Source organism: Pseudophryne corroboree, chromosome 12, assembly GCF_028390025.1.
Source record: "Pseudophryne corroboree isolate aPseCor3 chromosome 12, aPseCor3.hap2, whole genome shotgun sequence".
Classification (NCBI taxonomy): Eukaryota; Metazoa; Chordata; class Amphibia; order Anura; family Myobatrachidae; genus Pseudophryne; species Pseudophryne corroboree.
In genome coordinates this window covers 46,381,063-46,395,423 of record NC_086455.1, presented here as the reverse complement: position 1 = coordinate 46,395,423, position 14,361 = coordinate 46,381,063, and the positions used below count along the sequence as shown (strand labels likewise).

The 14,361-nt window shown below is 40.7% G+C and overlaps 1 protein-coding gene across 5 annotated transcripts in view; it reads left to right on the top strand.

The window, feature by feature from the left end:
- Positions 1–13,989, top strand: part of TDRD9 (tudor domain containing 9) — a 561,182-nt gene extending 547,193 nt beyond the window's left edge. For all 5 annotated transcript variants that reach the window (XM_063947439.1, XM_063947438.1, XM_063947442.1 and 2 more), the window contains one exon: positions 13,606–13,989. In XM_063947439.1, coding sequence (XP_063803509.1) covers positions 13,606–13,704 — 99 coding nt within the window. In that variant the 3' untranslated portion in view covers positions 13,705–13,989. The remainder of the gene's footprint in view (positions 1–13,605) is intronic.
- Positions 13,990–14,361: the final 372 nt, after the last annotated feature.

Genomic DNA, 14,361 nt, shown 5'->3' with positions numbered 1-14,361 from the left:
AACTGTTTTCCCGCTTCCGTCTGAGACGCTGTATACGAAGGGGACCCAGTAGCAGCATAGTCGACTGTGTGACTGGTGCGTCTGTGTTCTGTGAGCGTCTGTGTTCACTATAGGTTCATGGAGCGGCAGTGAACACTAGTAGCGTCTGGATCCACTCAGCGTTCGCAAACGTATTGATCAGTCCTGGAAGCGGGGTGAGTCTCCCTGTATCCCACTCTACGGAGTACGAGTAATACAGCACTAAGTCTCTATCTACCTTTTGAGTACGAATAGTTAGATAAGTGCCTATTGCATATGAGTCTGTATACTATTACTGTTTCTTTCGCTATGCGTCTGAATACGGTAGATCTTTTTAAACATGATTCAGTAGTATGTTCTCCTACATACTTGAAACGTATTTGTAGTTGATTATGTGCTCATATTGCTTATTATACTAATGTATAACATGTGACTGACTGCTAGTGTGATTGCTGACTTTACTATATAGTCTGTCAGTTAGTCTGTCAGTTTTTTTCTATTCCGATCCTCAATGCTGGTGCATAGCATGGTAGGGTCGGATTGTATGTCACTTTAAAAAGCTTAAAATGATTACAGTCACAAATTGTGTAGTACACTGTGTAAGTGTTGATTATTTATCATGTCTAAGAGTGGCAAAGGTGAGGAAAATACACTCACACCAACACTCATATCATGTTTGTCTTGCAAAGCTGGGTTAACCTCTCAGGATCTGGTTCAGAATGGTTTGTGTGAAAATTGTTTTAACTTTCACCAGGGTCTCTTGAAAAATACAAGGCAGATTCAGGTGCAGGTTGATCCCCCTTGGGCTATGTTTGTACAAACATTATCCAGTATAGCTGAGCGGATAATTCCAACTCCTGTACCAGGGATAGGTTACACGATTAACCCTTATATGCAGCTTCCCACCTGCGGTTTATCGCTTCGAGCAGCAGCCTCTCAAAAGAAACAGGCTGATAAGCCAGTGGTAAGTAAATCTTCATCCTCACAGGCTACACATGTTTCAGATGAGGATTCATCGGAGGATGAAAGCTCAATAAACTCTGGTTCGACATACGAAGAGGAGGAGGAAAGTCTCAGCTCAGTGGATATAGCTGAGTTATTAAGGCAATGAAAGCCATTCTATCCTTAAAGGAATCAGCAGAGCCTGTGTTCAAAATCAAGGCACCTGTGTTTAAAAGTCCCAAAACCGTTAAGACTGAGTTTCCTGGGTCAGATCAGCTGACGGAAATCATAGAAGAGGCTTGTGCTACGCCCAGTCAGAAGTTTAGAATTCCTAGGAAATGGAATCCTCTTCCAGCTGGGGATTGTTTAAAAAGGGAGGTGGCTCCCAGAGTAGATAAGCATGTGATTCGATTAGTGTGAAAATCTACATTACCTCTGCCTTCAACATCATTAAATGAGGTCACAGATAGGAGAGTGGATGGTTTTTTAAAAACAATTTTTCCCTGTCTGGGGCAGTCATAAGACCAGCCATGGCTTCAGCTTGGATGGCAAAGGCAGTGGCTGCCTGGGCTGATGCATTGGAAGGGGGTTTTTCAATGGCGTCTAGAGAGCAAAAATCCCATATAGCACATATAAAACAGGCTGCGATGTTCTTGGAAGAAGCAGCATTGGATATGGGTACTATTGCCTCCAGGTCATCAGCTTCAAGAATAGCTGCTTGCAGAGCAGTTTGGCTACGTACGTGGAAAGCTGATTCAGAATCTAAGGAGGTTTTGGAACCTTTGCCTTTTTCTGGAGATATTCTTTTTGGTAAAGAATTGACAGATATTTTGGAGTCAGAAGCAAACTCCAAGAAGGTCAAGTTTCCTTCCACATAGAAATTCAAACCTAAAGTTCCAGCTTTTTGGCTCTTTCGGGCTCAAGGAAAAGTTAAAGGAAAAAGTGATGGCAAGCAGCCCCAATACAAGAAGTCTGGTAAGACTAAAAAGCATTGGGCTACCAGAGTACCAGTTGGTAAAACAGAAAATAAGCCATCAGCCTGATGGTGCGGGCCTCCACGTGGGGTCCCAGGGTGGGGGTCGACTTCCTCAGTTTACACAGATCTGGCAGCAGTCTACAACAGATGCCTGGGTGCAGGAAGCAGTATCTCTAGGTTATGATTTTGCCTTCAAGAAGCACCCTCCTCTAAGGTTTTTTTGTACCAGCCCGTCTCGGGTAGAGACGAAGGCCAGGGCTTTGCAAGAGGAAGTTCAGAAATTGCTTCAGTCAGGCATTTCAGTTCCAGGCCCTACCTTTTGGGTTAGCCACAGCCCCCAGAGTCTTTACCATAATTATGTTGGTAATGGCAGCTTATATCTGCCAGCAGGGGATAAGAATTTTTCCATACCTCGACTATCTTTTAATCCTGGCACAGTCACAGGAATTGCTCCTGTGTCATCTGCAACAGACAATAACGTGTCTGCAGAAGCACGGGTGGCTCATAAATTGGGCAAAATCTTCTCTGGTTCTGTCACAGCGGATGGCTCCCTTGGGGGCTGTACTGGATTCAAGCCTTCAGAGAGTAACTTTACCTCTGAACAAGATATCCAAAGTTCAGTCAAGGATTCAGGAGTTGCTACACAGTCAAAAGGTATCCATTCACGCAGCAATGCATGTGATGGGATTGATGGTGTCAACATTCGACATGGTGGAGTATGCACAGTTCCACTCGAGGCCTCTGCAGCATCTGATCCTTGCCAAATGGGATGGGTTGCATCAGATGATAAAAACGCAGACTCTGGTCCTTACGATGGAAGGAAGAAGGTCATTAGCCTGGTGGCTACAGACATCCCATCTGGACAAGTGGAGACCTTTTTTGGATATCAGATTGGGAAATTCTCACAACGGATGCCAGTCTCCTGGGCTGGGGAGCAGTGTCAGGAAGGTTTTGTTTCCAGGGGCAATGGACCAAGGAAGAAGGTTGCCTGCCAATAAATATATAGGAACTTTGGGCCATATACATGGCACTGATTCAGGCAAAGGACATCCTTTGGGGAAAACCAGTTCAGATCCACTCTGACAATGCAACAGCAGTTGCTTCCCTCAGCCATCAAGGAGGAATTTGCAGCCAAAAAGCTATGAAGGAGGTAAGTCACACACTAAGGTGGGCAGAACTTCATCATCCAGCCTTGGCCGCAGTGTTCGTTCCGTGAGTCCTATACTGGGAAGCGGATTTTCTCAGTCGACATGCTATTCAGGCAAGCGAATGGGCTCTACATCCGGAGGTCTTCCAGACCGTAGTCGACAGGTTGGGGTTGCCAGAGATAGATCTCATGTCGTCCCATCAGAACAACAAAGTTCTCGCATACGGGTCAAGAACAAAGGATCCCAGAGCGATCTTTGTGGATGCCCTGTAGGTGATATGGGATTTTCATCTGGCCTATGCGTTTCCTCCAATCCCCTTATTACCCAGGGTGGTGAGAAAGATAAAGTAAGGAAAGGGTGCCGTGATACTAATAGCTCCGGCTTGGCCCAGAAGATATTGGTAAACAGATCTGCAGAGCATGTCGATGGATGCTCCCTCAATGTCCAGATCTACTGACACAGGGTCCTTGTTATCACAGACATCTGGATCGACTGTCTTTGACGGCGTGGCACTTGAGACCTCTATCCTGAAGTCAAGAGGATTCTCACAACAGGTAATTCAAGCAATGCTCAGAGCAAGGAAACCTTACTCAGCTCGAATTTATCACCAAATATGGCAAACCTATATTCATTGGTGCAGTGAACGGAAAATGGACCCTAGGTCCTTCAGATTTTTCAGGGTCTTAGCATTCCTTCAGGCAGGAATGGACAAAGGTTTGAAGGTGGCTTCCTTGAGAGTGCAAGTGTCAGCATTGACTGTATGGTTCCAAAAGAAAATTGCCAACTTACAGATGTGCGTACTTTTTTCCAGGGAATGCTGCGCATTCGACCTCCTTTTGTTCCTCCTACAGTGCCTTGGTACTTAAGTCTAGTCCCGAAAGCCCTTCAAGTAGCCCCATTTGAACCACTTAATAAAGTGCATCTTAAATGGTTGACAGCTAAAGTTCTCTTTCTACTGGCCATGGCGTCAGCTAGAAGAGTATCAGATTTAGGGGCATTGTCCTGTCCTTCCCCATTTCTGATTTTTGTTTTTTATCCAGATAATTCCGTTCTCAGAACTAGATCTGGGTATCTTCCTAAGGTGGTGTCTAAATTCCACCTTAACGAAGAATTTGTAGTCCTGGCTTTCCAGGAACCGGGCCTTTCTGCGGGAGATGCATCGCTGGACGTGGTCCGTGCTTTAAGGATCTACGTGGATCGTATCGGTGCCATCAGAAAGACAGATTATCTCTTCATTCTCTACGGATTTCACAAGAGAGGATGGCCTGCTGATAAGCAGACACTGGCAAGGGGACTTCGGATGACGATTTCAGAAGCATATTCTCAAGCTGATCTCCCTGTTCCGGCTGATGTCTCTGCTCACTCTACTCGTAAGGTAGGTCCATCATGAGCAGCACAACTTGGTGCTTCAGCCGAACAGATATGTAAGGCAGCCTCATGGTCTTCCATTAACACATTCATTAGACATTATGCCATGGATACCTTTGCCCCTCAGGAATCTGAATTCGGGCGAAGGATTCTCCTGTCCAATCAGGACCATACCCACCACTAAATTGCTTTGGGAAATCCCAATGTTATCCTGTGGATGACCTGTGGACCCTGCCAGAGAATTATACGTTATGGTAAGAACTTACTGTTGATAACGGTATTTCTCCTAAGTCCACAGGATCCACAGGGATCCCACCCTGGCGCACCTGATTTGAGGATCCTTTTACTCACTAACCTCTTCCTTCTTGTACGGAAGGGTGTACATGTGTGTTCTTCTCACCTGATTAGGGCTATCTATGATGCTCCTGCCTTGAGCTTTGGGAATACAACTGATTTGGCTGAGCCAGGAGGCGGGGATATATTGACGGGTTCGTTGCATGCTGGGAGGCTGAAAAGCTTTGACCGATTAGTGCAAATCCGCTGTCGCTTCATCATATCCCAATGTTATCCTGTGGATTTAGGAGAAATACCATTATGAACGGTAAGTTCTTATCATATTTATTCATCACTCCGAAGTTTTAAAACATAAAAAAATGAATAGCAGCAAGACTTCTTTTTTCCTTTCCACATCAAAACATACAGGGATAAAGGAATATTCTCATAGTCACCAATTTTTCTGGAGAGCGGAATCCCGGTATAATCCCATACTCCTAAATGCTTAATCCCAAAATTTGCTTGGTATGGAAGGTAAATTGGAGTCCTAAAGTTACCTCCAACGCGTTTCGACACACCTTGCGTCTTTGTCAAGGATTGGTTGCGCCCAATAATCAGTGTCAAATTAGAACAAGAAGAACTACAATGGAACTGGAAAGGCACTTGCCTCTTCCGACACATTTCAACACTGCAGTGACCTTGTGATGAAAGAGACACTGAATTGAGAGGTCTTGCCATTTACAGCTTAGATAAGGGTTGCAGTACAGGAAGTGATGTCCTAATTGGTAGCTACGTACAGCAAGTACAAACACATTAAAATTAACAATATATAAGATAAATGTAAATACATAAAACATTGACAGGAAAAATGTACCTTTCTAAAATACCTTGAAACACATTTTTTTATATAATGAAACTGCATAAGGACTATATTTATTACACCCCTTACGAAAAATAAAGAGGTTTGTTCTCATAAGCGTTAATATATGTGGATTTAATGGAGAGTAATAAATGAATATATGGGGCTTCTGGTAATGTGAAAGAATTTCTTAACTTTGTAAGAAAGAGGAATAACAAGCAATTTAGCGAACGGACTCTCCGGTAGTCAATGGTGACCTTCTAGGATTAGTGTATCACATGACCACCCTGCCGGAAATGACGTTCTATACTGCTTGAGTTACCATAATGGTGAAACCAGAAAGTCTGTTGGGCTGCAGACTCCATGCCATACAAAGTTGACATGGTGATGGGTATACAAATACAAATGATTAAATAGGAAAGGGCATTGTTAAGCACGAAGAGAACATGATCTTACCTATATGTGCATCAGGGGGTATTCATTATGGTTTCAGTCAGAGGCAGCAATTGTTTGGTGCTCTAATGTTTAGTTATGTAGTTTGTTTAATGTACTGGCGTGCATGCACTCCACATATTCAGCTCAAGGGATATACCAGTTTATTATATGACCCTTATTGTACACTGGAACGGATTTATATTTCTGGAACTGAAATCCGTAGAACTGTCACTGGTAATGTTTGACGACTATATGCTTTTGTTTCACTGAAACAAGGCTGGCTTGATTCTGCTGTATGCTTTGTCATTATTGAAAGTGGTGTTTTGGCTTAGATTTTAAAACGGACACATCTTTTACATTCCATCTCTGGCTAAATAAAGTTCAGCCAAGCCTTCCATTCTCTGGGACTTCTTATTGGAAAGAGGCACTTGTCAAGGTTGCCCAATGTCTCCAGATATATTTGTGGCTGCACTGAAACATTTTGCTCAATTAATATTTAGTAATGAAAATCTAATAGGTTTAAAACTAAGAGGGTTAGATGGAAAATCTCCTTATATGCTAATAGTCTGCTAATGAATCTGTCTTCACTTCAGCATGTGCTGAAAACAGTGAAAAGACTTGGACATTTTTCCTACCTAAGAATGAATTTGGATAAATCCGCCTTCCTGGTTAATTACATCCCTAGGGTAAACATGGTGTCTGCACAACAAGTTTTCTGGGAAACGCCACTTAGATATTTAGGTATCAACACTATACCCATCTGACTAAAGAAAACTAAACCCCTATGCAGCTGTTTGTTAAACCTGTAGTCAAGATCTGCTCTAAGTTCCCTTCTTCCATCGTTGACAAATTAAACTTAAGATTTTGATACTGTAACAGAAATTCCATCTTACTTATTTTTCATACTTCTTTATCACAATTTCACATGCAACATAAACTACAAAAATGGTCTCGTTAATTTTTACCATATTTGCTACGGGTGCTCCTCGGGTAACGCCAAGAACCATGGATTAATATTTACTTACATTAAGACCTCTCAAATTTACATCTGTATAGATTTATTAAATTTTAAACACCCATTTATATGTACAACCGTGAAAATTAGAAACTTCCGTGCGAATAACACGTAGAACAGCTAGTCAACCCGTAAACTGGTGGAATTTTTAGTGATGAGCACCGCACCCATGCATAAATATGCCATATTAATTTGGAGGCTTTGGTGACTTGCATGTGGACCTAATTACTCCATCCCACTGTGGAACAATCAGGGTTTCCAGCATTTACAAGGTACTGTATAGTGGGAGAGGTACAGCATTCTAACTCCAAACCATGTAATACTGATACATACAGTACTTACTGATATTGCAGATGTCCAGTGAACTTTTCTGCAATATACCCAACTTAATTATTTATTATTAAACACTAAATTTAGAGCTATAACCGCTATCATGCAATATTAGAAGGCTCCTTCTGCCTGGGAGAACAAAAATTGCTTTCAGAAGCTTGTAATCGACTTATTAATACACATACACTTCACAACATCTCCTAAAGAGCATATTAACATTATCATGAAAGTGACCCTGTAAATGATCATTCCTTATTGCAGCAATAAGCAAAGATATAGCTATATATATATATATATATATATATATATATATATATATATATATAGACATAGATAGATATAGATATATATATATATATACTGTATATACAAATTTTATTATTATTTTTTTTGTATTAAAGCATGTATTGCTGGGGGACGGCACTGCTGATAAGAGGTGGAACTGTAGGCCCGGACAGAGAAGGGGACCAAGTAGCAGTGGTGTGGTTTTGGCGCTGAACAACCAGATGGTTGCAGCTGCAGAGCCTCCTGTTTGGCTGCCAGATTCTAAATTCCACCAGCACTATCTCTCCATGTCTGCCTCCTGATGCGCCAGTTTCACCATTAGCTGGGGCCCGGTGCAAAATCCACAGCGGAGCGGAGAGGCTGCTGGACGGAGAGGTAGAGATGAAAGGATGATGGAGGAACACAGGGGGAGGTGAGAGGCTGCTGGAGGAACATGGGCTGGGGTGTGAACGGACTTTTTTTTTTTTTTTGTCAGTCCCGGGCCACAAAACTGGCAGCCCAGATCACTGAACTGTGGTTTCTGACACTGCAAACAGCGGGGTCCATGGTCTCCACAGGGTTATCCTTGGGGGCATATTCTTTGTGTAGACCAGGATCGGGCACCGAACAGCAAAGCTTTTGAGCCTCCCAGAATGCACTGGGTCCCTCTCCCCTCATACCACGACCCATGGTTTAACCTACACTACACATTACACTCATCAAAGCAAATATATGGTGTCAGGGACCCTGACTTTGGGGGAAGTATCCTGCTCCCTAACTAGGGCCAGAGCGCAGTAATTAAACACATTTTGCTGCCACCACCCGTGATCATTAAAACACGGGTCCCCAAACTCACCTTTGTATACTAATTGCGCATAGACCCAAGCATCCACGCTGTATGCTGGTAAGCCCCCTATTTTAGCAATTAATAACCGTGCACTATTAATATTTCAATTGCATGGACGCCAACGTAGTTCGTTGCAGTTTATTTGGCGATTAATAACCACTTATCGCGTTAGTTTAGAGATCTGACAGTCTCTTCAAAGAATTTGGGTGCTGGATGCCTATGTGACAGATTAAATAAATAAGAAGGTTTATTTACCGAAAAGGGTACAACGCTTATTTTAGAAAGAATGTTACAAGAATGTGGTTACAGATAAAAGGATTGCAAAGTATATATACGGGTAAGCAAATTTAAAATAAAAATAGGAGTAAATTAACAGCCTTAACATGCAGCTAATCTGTCCCGAAAATAAATGCAGGGTAAATGCAGGCTTAAACTTCAATGCAACATTGATCTCCCAGTCTGAACAATGGGTAATCATGGTTATTATTAGTATCACATCTTTGGTGAGGTCATCTGAGGTCCTGCTGATTTGATATTGAAACCTTGGACCTCCCAGGACTTGTGCTAACTCAAATTCACATAATTGGACATAACTTCCCCTGCAATATGCTGATCTAAACTATGGCATGTCCATTTAACCCTTTGCTATTTTAGCAGCGATATGAATATAACTGTGTTTGTGACATGGGATAGTGGAGAGGTTTCATATCTTGGAAACAAAGCTTCTCAGAGATATGATAAACGCAGTCCACCTCCGCATATACAATTAATATGCAAGGTCTCTCTATGGGGAAACTTATATGCATTTAGGGAGTATAGAAATATTAATTTTATTCCATATAGCAGATGAAAGCTAGAAGGCTTTAATCTGCCCTCTGTCTAAGCTGTGTTTTGGTTTAACGCATGTGATCTGATGGACCCCTAATGGGGTGATTCCCTTGAGATGCCAACAAAGACTGTCCTTGCAGGTAATTGGCCCTTTCTCTTGAATTCCATTACCTTTAATGTACAGACATAACAGTCAACACAAGAATAATTTCACCATAAGGTCCTAGTTGACATACTAAATGTCTGCGTGACCAATGTCTGCATTCTCATGTTGACTTATTGTAGAACAAATATACCAAATACTGATTGTCAAATTAGAATAGGATTTCAAAATCAATTGGGGGGAAAAAATGAACGGAAGGATAAAAATATTTGCAATGATTAATTGTTGTCACTGTGGCAATCTGATTCATAGAATATTCCGAGATAAATATACCTGTGAGGGAGGTTGGAAGCAGAAAAGGAGGTAATTAGTCCATTTCCCAATCCTCTATTCTGGGTGACTTTGATAGCACTCATTCTTCATTTATCTGTGCTGAACTACTGTAGGTCCATAATTTGCTTTGAAAGGTTGTTGACATGACTGATCCCTTAATAAAACAAATTGTCCTCACACAAATTTTTCTAGATTTATAAAGAGAATTCAGCTTTTTTGTGGTATATTTTGTGTGAAGTAAGTGGAGCATGTTGTGTTGTTTTTTTTTACATTTGTTCTGTGAAAAGCACTTTATTTTGAAATGGAGAGTATTTGTCAGGCTAAACCAGGTCATCAGACTGGATTATATGTGTGACACTTGGATTTGGCATTTTGTATTTTAATCTTCAGCATTGCTAGGAGATGCTGTTATCAGAATTCATTCAATTTCATAAAGTAATCCTCTTTGCTGGGTTAGCATGTCCTTCCAATTCCCTGGTAAGTCAGGATTAATGCAATGCACAGGCAGACCAGATCTTTCATACATAGCGTACAGTGTTTGGAATATGGATTCTGTAATTATCTTCCATACAACTCTATCTGCAAAAATAGCTATGTGTATGTATGTGTATATATATCCAGGTCAGCCCTGATTCTAGGGGGCTGTCTCGAAAGACATGACACTTTCCATGTAGGACCTTTGTATAAGGTCTATAAAGTTTGCATAGGTGTACATTAAAATATGCTGCCAAAAAAAATCTCCTGTATGCAGTCCATGGTAAAATGGATGCATAGCAAATTGGGGAAAATGTTCTGATAGTGAAAAAAGGAAAATCCTGGTAACTAAGTTGTAAAAAAAAAAAAATCCAGATAATACCTAGATTTGTAGCATTTCATACTTTGTGTATCCAGTGTTTCCTATTGCGATTAACTCCATCCAACGCTCTGTTGTTCCTTATATACACAGAGAGAGATAGGAATGCGTCTTATCTGCTTTACAATCTCCTGCTGTACTCTGCTACTTATCTGGGGCTCCTTTGAGAGGAATCTTTTAACTACTTAACTGACATTTTATTTTCTTCCCAAAAAAAAAAACGCTCAGAAATTGTCCTGTTTTTTTCAGTGAAGTAGTTGAAGAACATGTATTTAAAATTGTACAAAGTGATCATTAGATTTTTTTTTATTTTATTTTTTTCAAACATTGGAAAATCAGTCTCCTCCATCGTAAATATTGCAACCAGGCTCGGACTGGCCCACAGGGGTACAGGGGAAACCACCGGTAGGCCCCACTGCCTGGGGGGCCCTCCTCCTCTAGGGATCAGGCTCTAGACTGTGCACTTGAATTATATATTATACATATGTTACCTTATACTGCACAGGATTATGATGTATTCTCTACATTGCTGTCATTAATCTGGCACATTATCATGCATGCATATAAATTATCAAGGAGTCCAGACCAGGTACTCTAAAATAGTTAGCCAAACCTCAGTGGTGGCTGGCCACACACCCTTTGGATGCTGGCCACACCTCTAATCATGGGCCCCTACCCCACTGCATACCCTCGGTGGGCCCTTCATGCTCCAGTCCGACACTGATTGCAACCATTGCTGCTTTCATTTTAAAAGCCGGGACAGCCACCTGATACACGGGGGGGTGGCTTGAGGGGTTAATTTACGCATGTCTGGTGGCTGCTTTAGCCTGCAGCCACCGGCTTGGGTGTCCTGCAGTGCTGACCCATCATCCGTGATCGGCAGCACAGCAAACACTTATGGAGGGTGCGGGAAGGCGGAAGAACCTTCATGTCCTTATGATAGCTGCAGCATCTGATGCGACCATGCCAGGCAAGTGGTTAATGAACTCTTGACTCGCTTACCATTTTGAGCATATCATTGGGCATGTCCACTTGCAATCAATGTGCCACTCATTGTGTTCTATATAAAAATTGCTAATTTTAAAAAGGGATTAAAATACTTTAAAGCAAAGTTTCCAAAACTCTTACATTAAGGCTTGAGCACAGGTGAATTAATTAGTACCTCAGTCAATCTGTTTTAGCCATCTGGACCCAAGCGTGGATATCCTTAAACCTGGTCTGTAATGACAGAATTTGGGAAACTGCTTTAAAACAATCATTTAGGAATGGGAGATTCCAGCAATTACGCTTTAGACAGAAGCAAGCTCCTGGTGGCCACCGAGGTCCCCTCAGAGGTTCTGAAGAATTGCAATGCATTTTGTTGCACACACAACTTCACCAGGGATTGCATTATGTAGTGAAACAAAGACCCTGCTTAGGAGACCATCTTTGTGACACCTTTATCTGATTAATGACAATGTTGACAAATTTTGTTAACATTTTCTTAATGCACATTTAAAGAGAGTACACATAATAAATACATGTAAAATGTATTAATCAACAAAAGTTTGAAGAAAAACTATTTCAATAAATCCATTTTTTTGTCTAGCCGTATATGTGTGTGTGTATGTGTGTGTATATATATATATGTGTGTATTTAAAATATGTTGAGTATCCCATATCCAAATATTCCGAAATACAGATTATTCTGAGTTTTTTGAGTGAGACTGAGATAGTGAAAACTTTTTCTGATAGCTCAATGTACACAAACTTTGTGTAATGCACAAACTTATTAAAAATATTGGCTACAGTTACTTTCAGGCTGTGTGTATAAGGTGTATATGAATCATAAATGCATTCTGTACTTAAACTTGGTCCCATCGCCATATCATCTCATTATGGTATGCAATTATTCCAAAATACAGAAAAATTTGGTATCCAAAATATAGGATACTCAACCTGTGTGTGTGTGTGTGTGTGTGTGTGTGTGTATACGTATATAAGAAATAAGTTAAAAGAAGGTTTATCTGTCCATCAAAAGGGGATCCCCTTGATGAAGTCCACAAGCTAGGATGAAACTAGTTAGGACTTATGATGGACAGATAATACACTCACATCAAATACAAGTCAATGGAGGGGTGCACCCTGTGGATACTAGTCATATGAGTAGACCCACATACATAGAGCCAGTTCCAATCATATGGGGGGGGGGCACTCTCTTAGATGGTAAAATAGTCAAAGACAACCAATTTCTCTTGCAAATCCATGGCTTTAATATGTCTACGTTTCGTTTCCTCAATGTGAATCTTTATCAAGACAAGCCTTCATAACAGTCGATAGTAGTACTTCCAAATACATCAGAGAAAAAACTATAAGAGATTAAAAAAACAGATAACACAGATTCGGCCTCCCAGGCCCGTTTGTACATACAATCATATAAAGTGCGTCTAGGAAAGAACACTATATGGTGTCCACACACGTGTACATATATAGAGTCCCAAAGCCAAATCCCACACACAACATGGTCAAATTTCAAGAATCACAGTGACAAGATGGTTCTGGTGATGTATTTAATAAGAACCAACCAACACCAGAGGGTGATTACCCAATGATCCATCCTGTGGATGCCAGGTAAATGAGTAACACTGTACGAAAGACTATATATGTAGCATAAGTAAACAATCGTATAGCGTCATAAGGTAAAAGCCACTAGGTAATAGTACTCACAACAGTCAAAGCGCCATCCTATGTGCTATGCAGGAGCCACGCTGGGCTGACAGCACAGCCCTGTCCTTATAAAGGACAGGACCAGAAGTGTGTGGTGTATCACATAGAACCGCTCCACATACCAGCACAACCCAGATACACAATATAAACACCACCATGTGTAATGTACTCAAAGATACTTGCTTCGCTTGGGAGCCGCAGGTGAAAAAATAGAGTGCCCATATGATTGGAACCGGATATATATACATATATATATATATAGCCATAATATTTAATGATATTTTATGTTGCATTTTGTTTCTTTTAGATTGATCCAAGATACCTCATTGACCAGTCAGGACAAACTGGAGAAGAGGCAAACTCTTATATTTACCAGTTGCACAAGCTTGTAATGTTAAATCCATAAACATGGTACCTGTTTGGAACACGGGTTCATTCTTCGAAGAAAAAAAAAGGTCACCGTTTGATGCCTAAAGCTTAAGTTTAAAAAAAAAAAAAAAAGTAATGTTAATGTGAGTTATCAAAGTGTGCATCCAGGTTTGATTTTTCATTTAGCACTTGAAGCATAAGATTAAAAAACAAACCATGTTAATGTGAGTTATATGTGTGAAATCAGGTTTGATTTTTGTTTATCTTGTTTATTTAGTCACTATCAGTTGCTGAATAACTTCTAATAAACAGTTGCAAAAAGTGTTGGGGTGTTTTATTTCTTTGTGGCATAATGACAGGATTCAGGAATATAAAGTGTTTCCAATTCATTTGTGTCTTTGAACTGGTTTGGAATGTGTGGATAGGTTCATAAGACTGCCTCAACTGTTTAGGTAGCAGGTGCAATTTAAGATTGTATTTCAATAAGCACAACACAAACCTTTTCATCTTTTTAGGTTACACACCAAAAAATAGCTAGCGCACATATCTAAACACGGTTTATAATCACTGTATTAAAGTTTTTAAGATGGTCATAAAAATGTTCAGTTTTCATATTCCAGCTAAAATGTATTTTCTTTTAATATGTGAAAGTAAAGCACCATACCCCTTAGACTGCTAAATTCCTCATCATTTC